The sequence below is a fragment of the Amblyomma maculatum genome, chromosome 6 (genome assembly GCF_055883805.1).
Source record: "Amblyomma maculatum isolate TAMU_Amacu chromosome 6, ASM5588380v1, whole genome shotgun sequence".
NCBI classification, from domain to species: Eukaryota; Metazoa; Arthropoda; class Arachnida; order Ixodida; family Ixodidae; genus Amblyomma; species Amblyomma maculatum.
Window position 1 is genome coordinate 53,397,974 of NC_139349.1, and position 23,318 is coordinate 53,421,291.

The 23,318-nt window shown below is 45.6% G+C and overlaps 1 protein-coding gene across 1 annotated transcript in view; it reads left to right on the forward strand.

Annotated features, from left to right (window-relative positions):
- Window positions 1-21,172: 21,172 nt before the first annotated feature.
- The window catches only part of LOC146185750 (glycerophosphocholine cholinephosphodiesterase ENPP6-like), a 31,474-nt gene continuing 29,328 nt past the window's right edge, over window positions 21,173-23,318 (forward strand). The window contains exon 1 of the mRNA XM_084606676.1: window positions 21,173-21,961. Within this exon, the coding sequence (XP_084462802.1) occupies window positions 21,676-21,961 (286 nt within the window). The 5' untranslated portion in view covers window positions 21,173-21,675. The remainder of the gene's footprint in view (window positions 21,962-23,318) is intronic.

A 23,318-nucleotide genomic window follows, 5' to 3' on the forward strand; every position in this document is an offset into this window, starting at 1 on the left:
CTGAAGCTGATCGTTGCTAGTTGTCTGTTTCTCTCGATTTTCCGCAAGCTCTGATCAGGGCTCTACCATGGTCTACTAATAACAACAATAATAAAAATAACAGGTTATCACTGGCGCCGGTGTTACCATGTTTTGTTTTCTGATATCTGCGATGGAGTTTGTCTTTGTTGCCTGTCATATATATTACTTCTAACTTTAAAATTCGAGCACCCTGCATAGCTGTATTTGGCTAGATCTTGTCGACGTCGGTATTGTGCTTCTGCTTCGGCTGCTTTCGCTGCTGGTTCCAGGCGGCGCGGGAATGAGCTCCTACGCGGGAGGTACTTTAAGATAGCGACAACCGTAATCGACTAGTACACCTCACGGCGTTGCCCACGTGGACATAAGATCTAGGTTTCTACCACACTTATAGCTAGTTGTAACTCATACGCGGAGGCTCATGTTGAGTTGTTTCGAAGCGTTTAGCGGCGTCATTTACGACCTGCGCACCGCGCTCAATGATATACCGAGTCCAGCTTCTTGAGAAAATTCTTGGCTGTGATTCAGCTGTAGAATACTGCAAAATGCTGTCATGGAGACGATGATGGCAATGGTCGATGCATCCGATGCGTGGAAAAAAAATTGTTTCTACTGTTTCTTCGGCGCACACGAGTAATTACTCGTGTGCGCCGGAGAAACTGTAGAAAACTGCGTTAGAAACCAAAGGGTGCGTTTCTGAAAATAAGTAGGAAAGGTCTGCAGACCTACCAAGGGAGGATCTGCGGATGTCTTGAACGTCGTGATGCCGTTTTTTTATTATGGGGAAAAAATTAGGTTCAGCAACTTTTTTCCAGTATTTTTTAAAATTATTGTTATACAAAGATTGCACAATGACCAGGGCGCATGCGAGCACGGGAAAGTGAACCGACCGCCAGGAAGATCCACACGTGGCCAAGTAATCAAGACTATTCACGCCCTGTCAGAAGGCGATAACGGTAACGCTAGACACGTGCAGGTGATGGCCACGTGATCGGTTGACGCCAAACTGATCTCTCTACCCCTCTCCCGCCCCCATAAAAATAAAGAAAACGATCAATTCAGAGAAATCCACTTTTATGGGCACGAAAGTTAAGCAATCCTTGGTTTTCAGGATATATATATACTTAATACATTAACTTTCAGGGCCCGAGATACTGAACGAATATACCGTTTTGATAGGAAGTAGATTCGCAGCGCCTCCAGGCATCAATTGAGAAGTAGGTCGCTGAAAACTAAACGAATGGACAATTTTGACAGGTTTCGCTGAAATATGGAATGGGCAGACAGCATCTGTTGATAATGCACACGCATGATAAGGCAGGTAAGGGGCTTTAAATGTGCTGGCCAGGTGTAGTACACCGGTTAGTCGTCGCGCATCTTTTGCTCTGGTGGGTCGGAAAATAACGGCCACGCTGGCGTCGTTTCGACCGGATCGCTCCGCTTGACGCACCGCGTAACAGGCAATGAGGACAGGGATAAAGTGATGACAGCTGCTTAGCCGGTGTGCGCGCGAAGAGCTTTTCCTGTTGGTTACGGGGTAGCGTGGAATAATGGCTGCACACCTACAGAGCGGCATATCTGTCTTCATCCGCTCGTGACAGCGATGAGGCACACCACGCTGCGATGCTCACTAAACTTTTGGAGAATTCATGCTGAACTTGGAGTCTATGTCGTGTCCAGGCTGTTCTGATCCTATCCAGGCGTTTCCACTACGGCGCCGGCAGAGTTCAGATCTGTGGGTGCGGGTGTGGTGAAATTTTTGGCACAGCACAATGTTTTGTACCCAGGAAGCAGCATCGACAAGAAAGTGGACAAAATGAGCATATCTCGAGTTGAAAAACTTTTTGTAAAAATCAAGAATCCTCCCTTTATTCCCACGCACACCTTGAGGCACTGTATTAGTCCAAGGCTACGCCGAGACTTCTGAACTAAATTGATAAGACCAAAAATATAAAAGTTACCCATTTAAAACGAAGAGATCTTCAGATATTCGATTCAACCTGGAGTTGTATAAGAGCCACGGCGCTCCGGGACCCGCCAATGGGAGGAAGCTGCGTGTTCTCGGTTCCCGCTGGAGATTGCGTTCGCACTGAATCGTATCTTATAAAACGTAACAGAAGAACGTATCAGTACCCGCTGTTTCCTGCCGACGGAAAAAGCGCGTCTTCGATCCCACCTCGCAACCGCGGAGAGCGCAAGCTAAGCACGAACCTTCGCCGCTGAAATCGGGGCAGTTGGGCCAGTATCGGCTCGTGTCGCCACCCGGCAAGGCCCCCGTGGGAAGCGCCTTGTGCGCACGGGTTAACTTCCGTGACGCGCTGTTGCGTGCGAGTAGTAGGTGGAACGCACGTGCTTTATAGCTCTGCCTCGCTACTGGCTTTGTTTGGTTTGGTTGTTTGTTTTTTTTTCTCCACCATTCTTTCTCTCGCTCCTTTTGTAAGGTTCAGGAGTCAGCGTGGAACTGACCTCTCCGCTTGATAAGGCTGGATGAAGATCCTCGTATCCCAGATACATCTTATATTCATCCTTTGTGAATTTTCCCAGTTGTAAAAAAATACAGCAGATTTTCTGTTCTCACAACAGAATTTGTGCGCGGTTTTTTACAGTGAACCTGTTGTGACAACAGAAATTTCTGTAGTAACGTCAGAATTTTCTGTAGTTACAACAGAAGAGTATTACAGAACTACACACTACAGAAAACTACAAAAGAAAAACTACAAAACTACCGGAAAGTGCTACAGAACTACGGAAAAATCGGACGTTTACGGCAGAACTAGATAATATTTTCTCGTATTTTTGACACAGTTCGTAGCTTTTTTCAATTGGGAATTTTCTCTTTTTTTCTTCCGCTAGAAGGAAGGTTTGGTTTGGTTTGGTTTGTGGGGTTTAACGTCCCAAAGCAACTCAGGCTATGAGAGACGCCGTAGTGGAGATTCCGGAAATTTCGACCACCTGGGATAGGGGTGGGATGGGCGACCTTACTAGCCGCATTATATCGATGCAATGTTCTTTTTTATCCCCAGGGCTACTGTTATTGCATTGGTTGTTGCAATGCGTCATTATTTACGCCATTACAGGCAGGGTCCTCATATTTGTTTTCGGTGAAAATGAAATCATTTATGGGAACTCGTAGGCGTACTGTCAGAGGCTATGTGTGAAGGGGGGGGGGGGGGGGCAGCGTAATATGCGGCATACCGTTCCGAACTTTCACGTTGATCATGAGTGATGCCGCAGAACTTTTGAGCTCTATCCCGGATGCAGCCCATCTGTGGTTTTTCAACGTGTCGGCACATCCCCGAAGACCTCCGGCTTGCAAGTACTACTGAGCTTTATGTCGGCACATCACTCGGAGCAAACGTTTATGAATTTCGCCAGAATGCTAAAACGCGCATTCAGACTGCTGCCTCTATAGCCGAAATCCGTGTCCGCGCTCTTGGTGCAGCTGTCGAACACCGCCGCCGCAGAACTACTGCCGCTTTTGTGTCCTAAAGTTGTACGAGGGCGTCATATATGAAAAACGAGAGAATTGAGATGCAGCAGAAAGCAGCACAGAACAAAACAAAACGCGTGGCCTTCTACCCAACTTTTCCTTCCTTCATGATATATTGTTCGTAATTCTTTCTGCGAAACGCGCATCTTTTCTGCATAAGAAGGCAATGCATTCCAACCGCTAGGCATGTCGCGCTTGCAACCAACCGCACTTCCTTTATACTATTCCCTTTTAAACCATGAACTCTACTCTTCGCACTGCAACTGTCAATTCAGTCATCTGCGCGTTTCACCTTGAGCCGAGAGATGGCGTAGGTGAGGGCTTCGAAAATTTCGACCACCTGGGATTTCGTAAGGAACAAGACGACACAGGACGACAACACGTAGTCTGTGTTGTCGTTTTGCCTCTCAGTCCTGTCGTTTCTGCGGTTTTGTCCTTGCCCATGTCCTGTTCGTGTACTAGAAACTTGATATACGACCACGCTGTACTAAACTTACACCTAGAATTATTTAATATGCACTGACCACGTGACTAGGCGGGTTGATTAACAGCCCGCCTTTGGCGTTTGATTGCTCAGTATCGCCGTGAGTAAGGTGAGTATCGGTCTGAAGGCTTCAAAGCTTCGGCGATGACGTCAGGCTGATGTGTATCCGTGCTCAGCAGAGCTTACCATCGGATAATAAGGTTTAACTGAGATAAACCTGAGCAATTTCTAATATATATATTTATTTATTTCTAAAAAGAAAAATTGAAACTGGTGTGCTGTTATGTAGAACATTTGGAAGCGAGCCTAATAATCAGGATTGCTTGAACAGATAAATCGCCTTCCGAACATATGGGCAAGCCTTGGAAAACGATCAAAGCTCCTAGAAATCGCTTCATGCTTAGAGCTACTCTTTGAGTTAATAACCGGTAGGCAATGGATTTAATCTTTAGGGGTGATTTAGTAAAGCCAGTTAGTTGTGTAATAATTACATCTGAAGAAAGCAGGCTTAACGATCCCGAAGAAGAATGAAAAATTTTCCATCAAAGAATGACTAGGAGCAAAGGTGTGATTAAGAGACCCCTTAAAAAGTAGGTCTGCTGACCTCCAGAAGTGTCTCCGTCAAAACAGGTCGACGCAGGCGTTTTTTACGATATGCCCTAGAAGCACGTACCGCTGACCTCTCTGCACATAGGCAACCTTCCATCGTCGGAAGCTTCGCCTGCCTTACAAACCCGTCGCTCCAGTGTGCCGTTTGAAGAAGCCCGTCAAGCGTTTCTGCAGCTTTCGACCAAATGCCCCCAATGTACAATAAAAGAAAACCCGCTCTAGCAGCATTCATTACAACAACCGCAAAGCGGTTTGGGATTGTACGTTTCTTGCACAAAACAGAGCTTTCCGTCAAACGTCTGAAATCCTATCCAGTGATCCGTGTCGAGTTCGGGGTCACCACGTCGCAGACGGACTGCCACGCCGGTGGGACAGGTGCATAATTTTCTGTAAACCCTGAAGCTTTACTCCTCGGATATCCAACGTCACGGGTTTTCAAAATCGCCGCCGGCGTCTCTCTGAATGCTTTGCCGTGCTCGATGGTAGTTATAGACAGATATGCGGAAACAAGAAAATAAAATTGGGAAGATATCAAAGAATAAATAGAGACAAAGATAAAGGGGAGGAAAGAGGACGAGGGTAGAAGCATCAGTTGGGGAAATAAATAAATAAATAAATAAATAAATAAATAAATAAATAAATAAATAAATAAATAAATAAATAAATAAATAAATAAATAAATAAATAAATAAATAAGGAAAGAAATGGAAAGAGAGTGAGAGAAAGAAATAAAAAAAAAGAAAGGAACAGAAAAGAAAGCACCATTCCTCGACGGAGCTATTTCATTACCTCAGAATGCGACACTGGCGCACAAATATTTAAGAAAATTTTCCGAGGCTACCGAGAAGCAAAGTATTATGGCTTTCTGAAGGATACCCGTGCACAGCCGTATTCCTGGAAACACCGAAGCGGGCGCAGAGGAAAACGCTTTGGGAAGCTCACACCAATATTTCCACTTCTGGGCCTGCGATCTCGAGATGCGCATCGTGCCGTTTCTTGTCGTTCATGCGTATAGACAAAAAAAAAGAAAAGCAAAAAAATAAACTCTAGGGTTTAACGTAGTTAAACAGAGTAGGACGTGCGAAAGCTTCTCCTCACTATGTGCAAAACACAGCGCAAGGGTGTACGTGTTGCAGTCTGCACGCGGAGTCATCTGCTACAGCGGTTTAACTGCGAGCTTCTACACTCGCTTCCCACGAGAATCGGCTTCGCTCCAACGGTTATTTCCCCACCTGAGATATGCGAGCCACAGCATTCTCGGTCTAGTATGACCACGTGGAGTAGTGCTTTCGCGCACTAAATGAATCTGGGGTTTATTCTGGTTAGACCGATGATACCTTGCGAAAGCTACGTTTAAATATACTCGCGCCAGTACACTTGGACGGTGACGGCATGGTTTGGTGGGCCAGTTGGAAGTAGGAGAGTTGAACAAGGCCTCATTTCTCAAGTCAAGGATGCAGGGTATAGAAAGAGAGAGAGAGATAGAGAGAATAAACTTTATTTGGTTCACGGAATTGAACTGCGTATGCGGTTTTCTGTAGAACGAGAAGGAGAAAAGGGTTACACAGTATGAAGGAGAACCGAACAAGGATTGAGGGATTGAGGATTGAGGGAGGGCCTCTGTTCGCAAGCATTGACTTACCCTGAAAACTGAGGCTCCCCCTCTATCCTTATTCGGTTCAACCCCATACTGTTCGGCCGTCTTCTTTCTCTCGTCTTTCTTGTACAATCAGGATTAAGCCACGCAAGATTTATAGGGCCCCTGAAATGTTAATTGAGGTAACTTTTTTGTTCAAGAAATTCATAGAGGTGGTCTTTGTGAGTATTGGAGTGAAATGTAAAAGCTTCGCGTGGAATCTGTTACTTACTAACAATTCTTTAAGTGCTTTTGGCGACCGCTAGAAACTGGTTTTGGCGACACAGGCTCGTGGGCGAACCTCCTCAATGGCGTGATAGAGGCTTGTGAATGCTTCAGCTCATTGGACCTTCCCATGATACGCAGGAGGAACGAGGCGTAGTGGGGCGCCGTGGCGACTTGTTTTCTTCTTCTTTTTTTTTTCTTGTGCGCCGGCGTGGGCTGAGTTCAGGGGGGAGAGGAGAAGCATCATTTTCGTGCGCAATATGTTCGGTACTAACGAAGCTAGAATAAAAAAAAAAAAGATTGTGTATCGAAGATCGATGCGACATTTATTGCTGGTGAGCGTTTTAGAATTTTAATGAACAGGTTTTCGTCGACCATGAATTTCGTCGCCCGGCTCTGTTTTTTTTTTTTTTTTTTTTCGCTAACTTGCCATGAGGCATACTATAGAAAGTCATGTAATTCGATTTCTGCCAGAACCTGGAGAAGGCTTTTGCTTTTAGTGTTGCTGTTCGAACTTTGGAAAAGTCATCCTCTTTCGACGCCAACAGTCCAAGTTCCTGGAGAATCTGTGTCCTTGACGCCCTCCTCCCTGCACAAGTCCGCATTGTTGCATTAAATATTGTGTGCCGATGCTTAGGAAGGACCTTAGCGCCATCTGTTGGACGCGGAGAAAAGCACAACTGTGGATTGTCACGGAAGATTACACGTCACAAAGGGCCCACGGGATGAAAAGGGGTGTGGGCACTTTCTTAACTGCGAAAGATGCTTTAATTATAATCGCATCCTAAAATGACCGGCTTTACTTATTTGCGACAGTATAAGTGCACGAAAAGATGCAGGCAGGCTTCAGTAATGCAGCCAATAATGCTCGTTCATCTGAACTACTGCCCTTTGCGCGATGGCCCGGGAGTACCTGTGTGCACTCCCGATCATATATAATAATAAAAAGCATGCCTTTGTGACACACACACACACACACACACACACACACACACACACACACACACACACACACACACACACACACACACACACACACACACACACACACACACACACACACACACACACACACACACACACACATGCCTACATGCAGACACACATATACTTACATATATGCATGCATGCATACATACATACATACATACATACATACATACATACATACATACATACATACATACATACATACATACATACATACATACATACATACATACATACATACATACATACATACATACATACATACATACATACATACATACATACATACATACATACATACATACATACATACATACATACATACATACATACATACATACATATTCTTCTTTTCATGTGGCTATTACTGCCTCAATACAATTCAGTGTGGCGCCGATGACTTCTTATAGCATGCCGGAAACACGTTTAAGCTATCACAGAGGTTACACCGCCAGAATGTTTTCCGTGGCGTAAGGGCTCTTCGTAATTTTTCGGCAGCCCAGAGAGAGAAGGCACCTCATGGCTGGATGTGCGACCAATCGTGAACTGATCCCAGTTCAATATCTCACTCTGATATATAAATGAGTGTTCTTCGGTTCAAACCATGGAAATTTGTACGCATATTTGCACAACATTACGCATAACTTCCCTCTACGGACGCTCTCAATTTTTAAAGTTAGTTTTCATGTGCCTGCGAATAAGTTATATCTGTGTTTCGTGATCACATGTTATTCTGACCTACCCTTGCTTTTTGCTAAGCCCTTATGTGTTCACATATATAAAAGTAAAAAGTAAAGTCTTTTTTGTAGTAAAACAGGTCACATTATTTGTAATTTTTAAGGTGATTCAGAATAATGACATTGAAAGGATGCACTCCGGCACAGGCATCGAATCAACGCCAGGCACTAAAGTTAATCGTTATCTTTTTATAGAGAAGTGCGGGTGAAACTGTTTTAGTTTGCTCAATCGGGGGGGGGGGAGGGGGGGGGGGCTGTTGAAGTGATATGCTGTAAAGATGCATATTATCGTTGTCTATATATAATAAAATGTGCATTGCAGAGTTCAGAAACTTTCTATTCTCGCCACTCACCTAGAAAACCTTGGCAACTAAATCTTGTGGACAGCGACACGCTGCAGAATGGTATATGTTCAAATAAACACGTGTTAATTTTGTTCAGCTGCCCCATTCAGAACTCTGCAAACCTCTATTTTCAGTGAGCTACTTTACAAAACAATAACAGCAACGTGGTTACGTAGGAGATCTTGCCTAAACGGTTCATATGTCTCAAACTTCCTGGCTGCGTGGAGCGCACATACAAGAAATGTAAAAGCATAGGCTCAGTTTGCGTGCATGAAGGTTCACACAAGCTTGTCAAGCCGTCTGACATAAGGCGGCAACGAACGTCTAAAGGCTGTTTCTTTCTAGCGGCGTGACGTGCTGTCAGCGGTCATGTAGATGCGTAGGTCACCGGGCCTCTCACGACCGCATCATCTGTCTGCCTTCTCCCCATTAATACGACTCCAACAGGATAGACGCGCCCCCTGTCAGGCTCAAGTTGTATTTCGCGCATCGTGCTGTTGTCTTGATAGTATATTAAGCACCTACTCGAGGCTATAGAGCCTTTCTTATGACTTTCTGCTTTAAAAAATGAAGAGGGTCGGGGAGCGTAGCACGTGGGTTGTTTCGTACAAAATTATAGAAGAATAAGCAAAGTAAATGTTGACGAAATTCAAAATGTTCGTGAGGCAGTGAAAATCAAAATAAGACAAGAGAAGTTAATCATAAGTAACATATGCGAATGCAACGATTCAGTGAGCGAACGAAGTAATTAACGAACGAACGCACGAATGAACGGACGAACGAACAAATGATCGATCGAATGAATGAATTAATTAATAGGTAATTATATTTTGTTCCTCGAATCAAAGGAAGGAAGGCTAACGAAGGACTACATTATGGAGAATATATTTCTAGTTCGACAAAGAAAGTAACTTTGAACATTCACGCGTGCGCGAGAAAGTTGCGTCCATTACGTAGCCGACCTTGAAAGGCCTTCTCCCTCCTTACCCACCAAAGAGGCCACGACCGCCGGGTGGATACGTCGCAATATACGAGTCCTACGCGAGCGTTCCGGAGAAGGGGCTGGAAATGTCGGAGGCAGACGCATGCCTACAAAATCTTGCACGGTTCCGCTCCGCTCTGGTGCCGTTACCCCTAAATCGGTGGCTAAACGGTTGCACGAGGCGTCAATCTTCGGTCTGAAACAGCGGGTCCCGTCCAAATGATCATTTTTCGGGCCATCAGCATGGGCAAGAAAGGGGAGGGGCTTATAAGATGCAGCCAAAGAAGAGTTGTCGGCTACGGCGACCCGCGCTGCTAGGCATCCGGCCCGGTTAGCACAGGCACGCCCTTGGCCCCGTTTGGAGCGAAGAGCGCGCGCCGTGCTGTCTGTTCCTCCGGGGCCGCTGACCTCCATTCTACTCCTGCAGCCGCTGCAAAGAGACACATCCGAGCAAGAGGAGGAGGGGGCGCTGCCTCAACGAAATGCGTCCTCTTCTCCTTCGTTTCCTCATATCCGCTTCTTTTTGTTGTTCTCGTTGTTCCTCCTCTTTCATCGTTCCTCTCCTCGTCGTTTTCCTTTTGGTGGGTTCGCTTGGTCCGAGAGCTCCGGCGAACGAAGGTGTCGATCCCGTAACGGATCTTCTCCAGAAGCGGAAGTAGCGGGCACGGAGGAGTGCGCTAAGCAAGAGTCGGTCAGGCCCAGGGGCGAGGTCCTGATGGCCGGAGGCAAGGAAGTACGTTAAACGGCGAATGACGAGTCCCTGTCGCAGCAGGGGGAAGTCCTCCTGTCTCAAGGGCATCGACGCTTTGTAGAGCTTAGCTAGCTTGCTCGTGCCCAGAAGCTCCAACCTTCCGCGCATCACGGCGGTTGCGACAGGGGCGCTTGTGCTGGTCAATCACGAGAAGAAGGCGTCGAAAGGAATGCGCGTGGCTTCAAGTGCTGCAAATGCCAGAAGAAGAAGGAGGACGCGGTCACTTTGCCGCCGGCGATTTTGTCGTTTGTTTAAATGCGAGGCATTAGTGTCAGGCATTGATGGAGGTCAACCGCGTCCGGTGGATGTTTCCTCATCCTCATCCACGTCCGTGTTTTCTGTTTGCGGCAACCTGTTCAGATTATTGGCTATGCTGTCTGCTTACTTTTCCTAATCGTGCTGCAAGGTAAAAAAAAAAAAAAATAATAATAATAACTGCCTTTCGTTGTGTAAGCGAGGGAGGGTGTTTAGGGGTGATGTTAAGTGTGAGTCTTGAAAATTGGCTGGGGCACTGAATTGTAGTGAATGCGCAATAAAATGTGTACTATACTTAAAGCTTGCTTTATTATATTTGCTTTGCCGCTGTGTTGCCTTTAACAATTAACTACACTAATGGCAATAGTCGAAATAGGGGATATAAGAGGCAATATTCAAAACAAAATACGAAGAAAAAAAGGAAGCAGGAATAGAAACACATTGTCTTATGTTCCCCGCCGCCGTAGCTCAGTGGTTAGCGCGTTAGACTACGTGTCATCTTCGGTGGCCGGTCAGCTTTTTTAATTTTTTTTCTCAAGATAAAAACGACTAGTTTCCTTGTACGTCTGTGCTTTTTATGCACCTTTGCTTAATCGTATAGTATTTTTTTTTCTGGGGAAGCTACATCCTTGACTGTGTTTGACCGTAACCATTCAAGAAGCGCAGTGGGACTACAATACTATTCAACTCGATGGCAATGCACAATAGCCCGGCTTAACAAGGCTCCATTTCCGTCGATGCAAGACGAGATACCTGGAAGAAGAAAAGAAAATACAAAGCAGTCTCGGTTACAAGGTATACACATTATCCACATATTTTTATAGCGCGAATAGCAATAACCAAATGTTTGGTTTTATGGGCGATTGTAGGTGCTCTCGCTGTGTACGTACATAATCTGTGACTGCCATTGCTTTATTTTTTTCAACTGTTTCGGTCACACACAAAAAAGAAGATATTTTCAGTAAATTTGGTTGTTTGTTTTACACTAAGGAAACGATTCCCGATGGCAGTTCTGTGCGACCAGAACGGAGGCGTACAGTAGAACACGAAAAAAATAACATTTTCGGAAAGCATGCTAGGTGGGCGAATACACCATGACCTGTTCACGGCATGAGCCCAGAGGACCCATGAGCAACCTACGCACGAAAAACGGAAACAAAAACTCGTTTTGTTTTATTTTGTTCCCGCGTCTGACGAGCTAGCAGAGCAAATACGGTAAGAAAAAAAAGAAAAGAAAAGAACAGCGTGACTGGCGTCACGATTCCACGATTAAGGGTGTTTGCTCTGGCTTTCAAAAGCTCGTTGAAACTATATCCTTCAGCATAGTCTGGAACGAAAAAAAAGGGAGAGGGGGCAGCGACGGTTTGTATGCAAAAAAAAAAGAAAAAAAAAAAAAAAGCACGTGGAGAAGTAATTTTCCTGGTGTTTTCGTTCTTTATTTCTCTTTCTTTCTCTGTTCTGTAAAGAAATGATACGTGGGTTTACACTATTTTTGTGCCATACAGCATCTTAAGCTTGCTGTTTTTCCAGTCGTTAATAGAGCAAAGCGTGAACAGGGTCACGAGACTGAAAGACTGAAATGCAATGAGCGATGACATTCAAAATGATTTATTTGGGAAATGCAGGGCTTCTTGCACATCCACGCGAAGATCACACACAAATCAGAAATCACTTCACAACAAAAAGATGATGGGACACAGGAACTAAAATATATTCATGTGAATTAACACCGTCTAACAGAACAAGTTCCCTTCTTTTTACAAAAGTGTGCTCGACTTCTGTGCTCGAGTATGCGGAATCGAATCCAGACAGCGGCGGCCGCTTTTCGCTGGAGGCGAAAATCAAGGCGCCTGTGATAATATGCCGTTCTCTCGACGGTAGGGTTCAGTATGGTCTAGAATATAAGCTTTGCCAGAGTTCCGCGTTCTTTTTCTTTCGCCGCCATGCAACCGTGTTGTACCGTGAAGCCAACCCAACAGGCGCTCTGGCTTCATTGCATCATCCGTCCGGAAAGGCGGGGGGGGGGGGGGGGGGGGGGGGGATGTGTGCGAGCTGTAGTGGCTGCGAGTTATGTTGATTAGGTCAGCTAAAGTAATCAATTCTCGACTGCTTTCCAGTTTGGCTGCTCGACACCTGCACAGACCACGCATGCCTTCACTGTACAACTTGGTTGCTTATGCGACACCTTCGCGCACCTCTGGCAAAGCCTATATAGCAGCTGTAGTAGAGTCTTCCGAACTGCGTCACCTCGCGACTAATAGCAGAAATCTCGTCAAACAAAAGAAGAGCGCAATTAAAGCCCGCTCTTCTCGTCGCTTCTGTGGCGCCGTTCCGAACGGCTCTGTTCAAAAATGCCCCGAGCTAGAAACAGCGCATGGGCTGTTGGGCGAAATCTTCTCACGAGTGGAAATGCCACAACGGACTCTTACAATGTTGTCCTCCCTCGACTTCCTGCCGGTAAAGTTAACCTCAACGCCGTTTTTCTGCATGCGCACCTCAAAAGCCGCCCGTATCGTGCTCATGACTTCCGCGACGCACGCGCACAGAATTTGGACCTCCATTTGGGCTAAATGAGCCACGTTTGGATGGTTACCTGCGACAACAGTTTGTCAATGCCGAAGCTTGTTGAAGAAGCACAGTTAAGATTTTATGGCTCCCGCGCTATATAGAGAACAGAAGGATCGTATAGGCTTTGGTGCCTTTTAGAATTGTTCAGACTGGAAGGCGAGAAGGGGCGATGTTCTGAGATAGAGCACATGAAAACTGCAAGCAGAGCAATCGCGTGGCGCTCAAGGACGGAGTCAACGCAAGTACAATCTTCATACCATTAACGCCTTTGCAGTATATCGTTAGTAGTTTTAATCCCAGGAAGGCCTCCGCTGTCTTCGGTGCAGCCGGGTTGGCCACGTTTCCGCATGCCTCGGTAAACCCAGTGTCGACACTTTGGACATACATTGGTGGCCTGCGTACTGAGGTGTGCTGATAGGTTACGTCAGGGCTAAGGGACAGTTACCTCCACTTCAGTTCTCTCCCCAGCATTCTCCGCCTGCCGCAGTGGCGGCAGTTGCAACCCGAGGAGAGGCCGACGCTCCGTGAAGAATTCGCTTGTTTTGTATGCCTTTGTTCTCACAGCGCGGCGATTTGCCTCCTTTGGCCCTTTCGACGTCAGCAGCGACTCTCAAACATGCATACAGCACCTGAGCAATGCTTTCCGCTCCTGATGCAAGAGCTCGCCGAGCGCCGACGCTTTGCAGCCGACTTTTTAAGCATCGCCGAATCGAGAAAAAAGAAAGAAAAAAAAAAGATGGCGCGGATATGACGCTTTATGTCATGTGACTTCCTCTACACTCGCTTTAGACGAGAGAGCAGCCGGGAGTACACTCGTGTGCTCTCAGCGGAGGAAAAGCCCTCCGCCTTTACCGTTGGAAGCCAGTGAGTCTACTCCTGCTCTTCGCATATACGCAAGACCATTTTACAAAAAGCTGGACTTTCACCGACTAATGACTCTCATTTCCACTTATGGATAACAAACAACATTTATGCACGCAATTTATGTGACTTCTTGCACACGGCTGCACTCCACACATTCCTGTGACTCTACCACCATCTTTTATGCCGTGTGGCAAACTCAGCGCCATAAATAAATAAATAAATAAATAAATAAATAAATAAATAAATAAATAAATAAATAAATAAATAAATAAATAAATAAATAAATAAATAAATAAATAAATAAATAAATAAATAAATAAATAAATAAATAAATAAATTAAATAAATAAATAAATAAATAAATACTCCTGCTCTCCACTGGAGGGCGCCCGCTTCTCTGAGAGCACTTTTGAAGTGCTCTCGAATGTATACCGCTCTCTCACTCGAATTCGCCATAAGACGGATTAAGGAACAGCCCCAAAATTACCAGATTAGAGAGCGAATAGAATCTTTAGGTTTTCAAATTCGTCAGCACTGTGCTCCCATTGAGAGCTCAAACTAGACAAAAATATGTGATCAGGTTGACGGAAGCTTGCATCAAAATCTGCATAGCACCTATTTCGTGCTTTTACTTGGACCAGCACCGCCCCCGTACCAACTCTAGATAAGCACTAAAAGCCTTGCAGGATCTTTATATACACCTACCGCTGCCCTGCTCGTACCCCTCGTACTTTGGGCCTGATAACCCAGAGCCTGATAACCCAGACCTTGAAGACGAAGTCACGCTGGCAAATTTGGACTGGGCTCTCGCTAGAAACTCCAAAACATTTTTCCCGGGGAATGATGAAATCACTTACACATTATACCGAAACCTTCCTGAGCACGGTATGGAGCGACTACTTTTCTTTATTAGTACACATTGGTCGGAGAGAACTTTCCCCCAGGAATGGCGCTCCTCTATCATTGCCATGATCAGAACATCTAACAAGCCCCTGGCGCTGCAAAACCGCCGTCCCATTTCTTTTACTTCTTGTGTGGGTAAGACGACATGGAACGGATGGTGTTTGACCGATTTCAACCTCATCTCGAAACCATATCGTTTCTCCATAGCGCAGGCACCCCACAACAGTCCTCCCTTATCCCCACATGCACAGACGCCATCATATAGGTTCGGCGGCATATGTAATCTCCGCCTCCTTGCCCACGAACCCTTCCTTTCATACATGCGGCCCATACGGCAACCCTCCCCACATCGCTACTCTAGAGACTTTGCCTATCATACATGCCATCATGTCCTCCTCTGAGCTTCCTCGCACTTTTTCGTACATCATTTACACTGACTCCATGGCGGCTATTTGCTTGCTGCAGTGCCGACTAATTCATTCTGACCTAGAAACAGAGCTACATCACGCCCTACGTTCCTCGTCTTCATCGTCAGTCATTACACGATGGGTCCCTGGCCATGCAGGGATCACACGAAATGAGCTGGCTCATCAGCTAGCCAGCGATATTCACAACTGGGCGCCTCTGATCCCGTGGTCAAGCCCCCGACGTGGGACGATGCGTTTGCTACAAACTAACACTACCATCAACTAAAAACATCATATAGGCATGTACCCCGCCCCCATCGAGATCTTCACGGAGCGGTTCCATGAAGAACTGCCTGCACTATAACAGTTTTACTGTCACTTGTGATAAAAATTTGCTTCCGTGCCGGCGCAAGCAATGCTACGGCAACTTCCTCCGCGGCCATTTACTACCGCGGTTGCAGCTCGTTCGTTGGGGCCACCCCCGGCGTCACATCGCTATCCGCTCCAAGGGCATTTTACTATTTCGGATGCTAAAGACCACCACTTTCTTTTCCGATCTTGTTTCGCTCGGGGAGCATATTCTTAGGTAAATGGGGATGGTTAGCCACTTCCTGATTCCCTCTGTACTCACGGGGCCCGTCAGCGTAAGCTTGAAGCTCAAAGGGTTTAGCGAACGTCGAACACACCTGAACAGCGTCCAGAACGCCTCGTCAAGAGACGACGACAAAACTCGACAGTAGAGAGAAAGAATTAGGGCTCGTGACTCTTTCTCACATTTAGCTTATGACCAGCACCAGAAGCGCGCGTACGATGTACTATATACCCTAGGAGTCCCATTCGCTGGTTATATGAACAAGCCTTGGGTACACCCTGTCACGAGTGAACTAAAAAGTATATATAAAAACAAGAAATGTTTATCGCTAAGCGCAAATTGTTGAGGGCCAAACGTGCATTGACGTGTCTCTTTCCATGCTGCTAAAATATAAAGCAAAAGGAATAGGCTGCAAAGTCGCGAAAGTATTCCATTTTTTTTTATTCACCCATGAGCACAGTTAATGAGAGCATCGATATAGAAGTACAGATGCGGACAAAATATTGCGAAATATGCCTCTTCTGTTACAAATTTCCTCACGCATTCCGTTTAGAATATATGGTGGTTCCTTCGGCTCCTACGTGAACGAGCGTCATGGGCTAACATATAACGTGTTGCACAATTACCGGCGCGCTGTAGAATACCTCTCCCAACTAAACCGAGGTATCCTCGCAGCTCACATTTTGCACAGAAACGAAATTTTGTTGTTAGTGTTTTTTAATACCAAATTGGTTGGGGTACTTGCCTGATTAGATCGGAAGTTCAATGTTCCCATTGTAAGCGGCGGCGGCGATGCAAGACGAGCCGCTGTCCCAGTGATGGCACCGGCATCGCCGCCGCCGCATCGATGGGACAATCCGACTTTATTTGATCTAAGCAGGCAAGTGCCCCCAAAAAATTTAGTATTAAAAAATACTAACGACAAAATGCTATATTTGTGCGAAATTTGAGTTGCGAGGATACCGCGGTTTAGTTGGGAGAACCATTCTACAGCGCGCCGGTAATTGTGTAACACGCCGTATATACAAGCAACTACCGAATATTCGCTGTATAGGTGATGTGAGAAAAAAAGCTTTTGTCGCCGTGGCGTGGTGCGCATTATTATGACTGCGGCTGTACGTTTAACTAGGTCAAATGTCCCGTTACTTGGCCCCGGCTGGTCTGATCGAAGGTCAGATTGCGCTATCGAGTGACAGAGGGATTGAGTGCAGACCGCCAGTAACTAATCGACTATGTGCACAGTGAGTGACGCCTACGCGCGTTATCCGCAACACATGTCAGAACACTTGAGATTAGGAAGGCGCCTTGTTGAGCGCATCTAGGACCACTGCACGGAGCAGCGCTAGACTCATTACAATGACGACGAAAAAAAAAAAAACCCATAAAAAAGGAAACAGTAGACTTAACCTTGAACAGGAATAACGCCCACTGACGAGGAATAAGTGTCACAGCACTACGAGGCATAGTACACTGCAGTCGCCCCTCATCTGTGCGCGCTTCATTTTCAAGATGACTTACCAACTAGCTCAACTAGCCAATCTAATGCTATAAAAACATATTCTTCTTGTAATAGTAGGAGCAGCAGAAGTATAGTAGAATCTCAGTAATAATGGCAGTGGTAAGTATTAAAATAGTAAGTGCAAATGACAGTTTTTATAGCACGCCGTGAAACAACAGTATTAGGCACTAAATACTAGTCCTAATAGATGCAGCATTACCAGAAATGCTAGTAGTAGGTTAAAATTAATAGCGAAATGACAGGCATAAATGCGAAAAGCACTATAAAGCGTACATACGTATCCCTGCCATGACTTAAGACAAGAAAACGAAAAACAACCAGATTAGTGAACCTAATATCCAACATAAAATTTTGAGCACGTCTTACATGGGTCGTTTTTATTACTGTGTGTTTCCTCAAATGAGCAGACATCACGCTACGGATGTTTCAGGTGGTTTGATTTCGTTTGGTTTATGGAGTTCATGCCATCGAAAACATTTATATTCATCAACTGCAGTCAGCGAAATCAGCCATACATTTTAAAAGACAGCAAACGTGTTGCTGATAAATACTTACGTTTTCTGTATATACAGTCGCTTCACGCAAGTTATCAGAGAGTAAGAAATGTGGAAGATCGTTTCTTTACTGAAATCAGGTTAAAAGAAATATGTCCAATGTACCACGCAATATCTATCACCAGTGTGCCCTGCAAACTCATAAAACATGTCACTCACTCTGTAATCAGAATCATTGTATTGAAATATTTGTTTTTAGTCAAAAATTATTTTTCACGACTTCCACCATCCTCGATGTTAACATGCAGACTGACCCAAGTTTAATGCTTCTCTTATGCATGCGCTGAACTTAACCATAATAATTTGTTCTTGAAACTTAGCAACCTAAATTTGCACCAAAATTCACTTACAGTGTTCTCTAATGGTCCTTTCTTGATCTCTCACTATAGGCGATTTACAACAAACACTTACCTCTTCAAGTTTCTTGCATTATAATTTGTTCAGAAAGGACTGCATTATCTACCACCTCATGACTAATTCTTCAGAGCAGGGGTTATGATAAATTGAAATTCATAACAAAAACATTGCTAGCCCAGCTCGAGTTTGGCTTGTGCAGACTCGTATATTGTACTGTATTCGATTTAAATAAATATTGCAAAACTTGTACTTTGGACACAACGGCAACAATGCCGTGTGTTACTATAGCACATAGATGATCCGAGGCCATTAAGGAAAGGAAGCCAAAGTTGTCATCAAAACTTTGCTTCCACTGTAGTCGTTGAACCATTTTGATGGTGCAAGCATCAAATAAGCGAAACAATGTATAAATCAAAGAATCATACAGCACCAAGAAAAGCATAGTGTTATATTTCCTTTCCTGTCTGCGTTTTAGCTCTCCTAGTGTTGTTTTCTTTCTTTTTTTTTACCTTAACACTGTGATTAGGCTTGTATAATGCAAGGAAAATCTAAATAGAGGCCACACTAGAAGAGAGCGAAGGGGGGGAGCAGGGCTGTGTCGTGATATATAGGATTAATATGAGAGAGTCATTTTCCCTGCCGTGGGCATAGTCAAGCTAATGATGACGATTATGATGAAGTATTGTGCAACCAGCAGTTAAAGTCTCTTAACCTTACTAAATGTAAAACTACCCTTTCACTGCCACCGTAACTCTGTCATATTATTATGTAAACATTCTTGTGTCAGAGTAAATCATCTGCAATCGTGTAAATATTTGAATGCCTTTTTATCTTCGTATTTAGGCTCCTAATGCCATGTAACGAGCTTCATCTCATCTGCTAGTATGACCGTAGATTTCTTTTTAAATCAGCGCCTCCTTAATGGCCCTCACCACGAAGAAGTACTCGCCTACGCTGCGCTGGTACGGCCGAAATTTGAATAGGCACCCGCATTCTGGCTTCCACATCGATCGATCTCACTAATGTTCTCGAGGGGTTCAGAACAGGATCACTAATTAAACATTTTTGTTGGGAAATTTCGGCATTTTATCCTTAAATCCTCAATCCCTTTTACAGGATCTTTCATTTATCCATCACATTGCGAGTGTCCTCCTTTATCGCAAGCTTTTTTTACTCACTCCGTCATCAGGAAACAACGCGTGCGCACTCGTGTCAGGCTTTTCCCAGCGCGTGGGACACTCTCTTCAAATGTCGCAACCAAGGACATGCAAACCGGTATGGCGCATTCCCCATTACATTGCAGCCACTAACCATCATTTGACATTCCGTGAATGTCTCACCGCGCAACTTATATGTATATTGTCTTTCTTTCTTTTTTACTGTGCTACCCCTTGTACCGCCAATGGTTTTTCAAGTGGAATCCTGTTTATAGCCACTCATAAGGGGGACAAGGAAGGCGCTAACACACAACTGTTTATTCGGAAGGAACCATACATATATTCACGCTTCTGTCATTATTCGTGATATCACAAGGCTCATCGTTTTACACGGGCGTCGACAATAAAAGTTCTTCCCACTTCAAGCCTACAGAAGTGTCGCTGGAGACATAGCAGCCGTTTTTCTGATTTCTTCTGAAGAAGCAGTTATGGTATAGCGCTTGTCTTGTCCCTCCTATGCATTGCGCAGAAAAAGATTTCAATCTGAGAAAAAAAACATGGCCACATATCTCTTAAGCAAACGCTGCTGAAATACCCCTAACGGGTGCTTCAGCTAATACAACTTGAATAAAATGTGCCCTTTACTCATAAATTCAGAGTCCTGTTTTGATCGCTATTTCTGTCAGGCACAAAATAGCGTGCATATATGTGCACGGTGCCTCAGTAGTCAGTGCGTTCAGCTACTGAGCAAGAGGATCCAGCTGGGTCCTCGTACTCAGTGAACTGAGGATTCATTGGGTTCTCAGTTCAAATATTCCTGTGGTGACCACGTTTCAATGCACTGGACGCATATAATGGCCGTTTGTGGTCGCTTTGGGACGTAATTTACAATTTGGTCTTGATATGGCTTCGTGCGGGGGACGATGTGATAGTGGTTGTTCTATGCCAAAGCATCTTCAACGCAATTTTATCACCAATTTCATAAAGAAGCTTAAAAGATGCTCAAATTTAGTGGCGAGTCTGGCAATTATTTTTTTCTTTCAGCACGTGTCATCGCGGCTTGACCTGGCACAAAGGCACGTGTGCATGAGCATAGTTACGAGCATACTCGCGGCGTTTATATATCACCGGCCTGTAATGTATTTTGGTTTCATGCGCTGCACAAAGAAAGCTGCAGACATGAATCGCGTATGTGTATATAAGAAACAAAAGTTTCCTTCGCTCTGACCCCGCATGCCGATGTGGAACATGTTCGCTGGAGAGGTGTGTCGAGATACCTGTTACATCGTAACTATAGAAACGGCGCGATAAACCTAGATAAACACCCACGACGAGACGCACATGAGCGCGTAAGTATAGTAATCGCCACTGTTTGTCCATTGTTCCGACTTTTGTGGTTTCGGTATCGCATTCATTGCTCCAGTGGTTTTTCTCTTTCCTCCAGCGCTCTTTTCCTTCCATGCTCCGCTTCAACGTGGCCTTTCAGCTCGGTTGCACGAGACTTTTCATAGCCCATTTTATCGTGCATTGAACAGAGTCTCCATCTCGGGAGCATTCAGCAGACTACCGAAAGCGCGCCGCTCAAGGCTTGCGGAAATCGAAGGGAAATGTCGGTAATGCCGTCGCCGAAACAAACACGCGGCCGCAATTCGCCCCCTAAAGCGTCGTCGTCGGCAGCAGACGGAAACCGCTTTTGCTGTGAGCCTCGCGAGACAGGCGCACGAGGCAGCTGCGGCAGCAGAGCACAGGGGCTCGACCGGGTGACGCGCGTACGCGAGGTGCTTTATTCCAGAACCTGCTGTCGCGGCAGCACAGATAGCGTTCGCCGCAATCACGCGAGGACGAATGAAGACGGCTATGTTGCGTGCCGCTGCTACAGCCGCCGTCGCCGTGTGGTCGGTGTGGTTGCAACTGTGGTTTGCGCTGCTCAACACGCACGGCGCTGCGCTAGTAACGCGAGCGTGAGGGTAACTGCCCGTGCCAAAAGGCGAGGAGCAAAGCATTCGCCATTGCCCTCTGCCATCCCCGCTCTTTCCTTGACGCCAGAGAGCACCTCACTCGGCTCAACAGGATAGATACTCGCGCGCCGCATTCAAGGGGCGGGCCGCGCCTCCGCTAAGCCCAGGGTGCCGTGTTCTTAAGTACCCAGACCTACCTGCAGTAGATTCAGCCGAGCGCGGTGTCGTAGTCGTCAGCTCAGGACGCTAGCAGACTCAGACCAACAAAGCTGTATAATGAGTATACCGCGATTAAGGCTGCCGGCGCGCGGTTGCGCTAAATGCATGCCATGCCTGGCGCTTCTCCTGGCCGCGTTTGGTTTCTGCGGTTCCCTGGCCGCGTCCGTGCCCTCGGCGAAACCGCATGTCGTGCTCCTGCTGGTGGATGGCGTCCGCTGGGACTACCTCTCCGAGCCGGACCTGCCGGGCTTCGGAGAACTGACCAAGACGGGCGTAAAGGCTGAGTACGTGGTCCCCATCATGCCGGCTAATTCGTATCCGAACTGGTACACCATCGTTACGGGTAAGTTGACTTACGGGATCAGTCGCACCTTCATATCTCTTGCCTCACAGCCGCTGCCTGGTGTGCAATTATGTCAGTGAGATTAATACTTTGTGGAGAGCGACTAATCAAGAAGCAGTTATTCAGATGTGTGTTTGTTTTGATAGTAAGATATTGTACAAATTAGTCGAGTTGCAGGAAAAAAAAAAACAAAAAAAAACAGTGACGTACCCCAGCGATATGATATTGCATGCCGCTATGTACGATTCAAGCCTTCAACCGGAAACCCAGACGAGCCGCTCTACAGCCATTTGAGCACTTGTTTGATTGCGGAAGTCTTAGTTCGTTCAACTTCCGCTGTGTTAAAATGTGGTCTCAACGTTACGAAGTGCTTCGCAGTAGTGAAACGCTCAAATTAAGATGTTTCTTGCACTTCAACGGAAAAGTCACAAAAAAACACTCCATCGCGCCCACTTCGACGAGGTTTCAAACAAGAACTCGCTTAAGCTAGCTTTAGTTTACTTTCAATTCACAAAAGAGTTAATGTAGACAAGGAGCACAATTTCACAGCAGGCAAGAAGTTCTACGGACTTGTTATGGCAACGATTCCTTAATCTGTTAATGGCACGGGGTCGAAACACCGCGAGCATTCCGTCGCATGGAAGCATGGACACCATGCAGACTGTGTTTCAAACTGTAGTCGCCCATTTCTGGCTACTACGGCAATAGCGACGTTATCCACCTCGAAGAGCATCCTTGAGCTATTATAGTAAAAAACTTATCGTCTAAATTTTCACTGACGTCTCACCGAAAGACGTGGGTCGCAGGCACCTTCTAGTAATCGGATTAAGGACCTTTTACGTCGAACTGATCCCGTGAGCGTGTGAAATGCATGACACTATATATGCATGTTGCGCTGTGGAGAGGTTCATAGCAGTGCCAAGCCAACCATAAATTTCAACTTCTCGGATACTCACGATGCATGAGCGATGGCGCTTTTTCAGGGCTAATAGCCATTTTTACTCACCTTTTACAAGGACTGCAATAACGCCCATATTTCTAAGCCGAATTTAAATAATGCGACTATTATACAAAATTGCATGACTGCGACCAAGTATTTGAATCACAGGGAAAACCTGGTAAAATATACCGTTAGCTGCAGCCCCACACCGCGTATACGTTTTAGGACTATCACTAACTGTACCTTTTCAAATACGCAATAGCGTACTTAAATGAGTTGCTTTAATGTAGTAGTATTTGCACAAGCACAGAGCTCACTTACGTATTGCAAGGCGGGTTATTGAATGGTCAGGCAGTATTTCCAGTATTTTTGGCGGTATTTAAGTCTCATCTCTATTCATGCTGAATTCATTTTCTC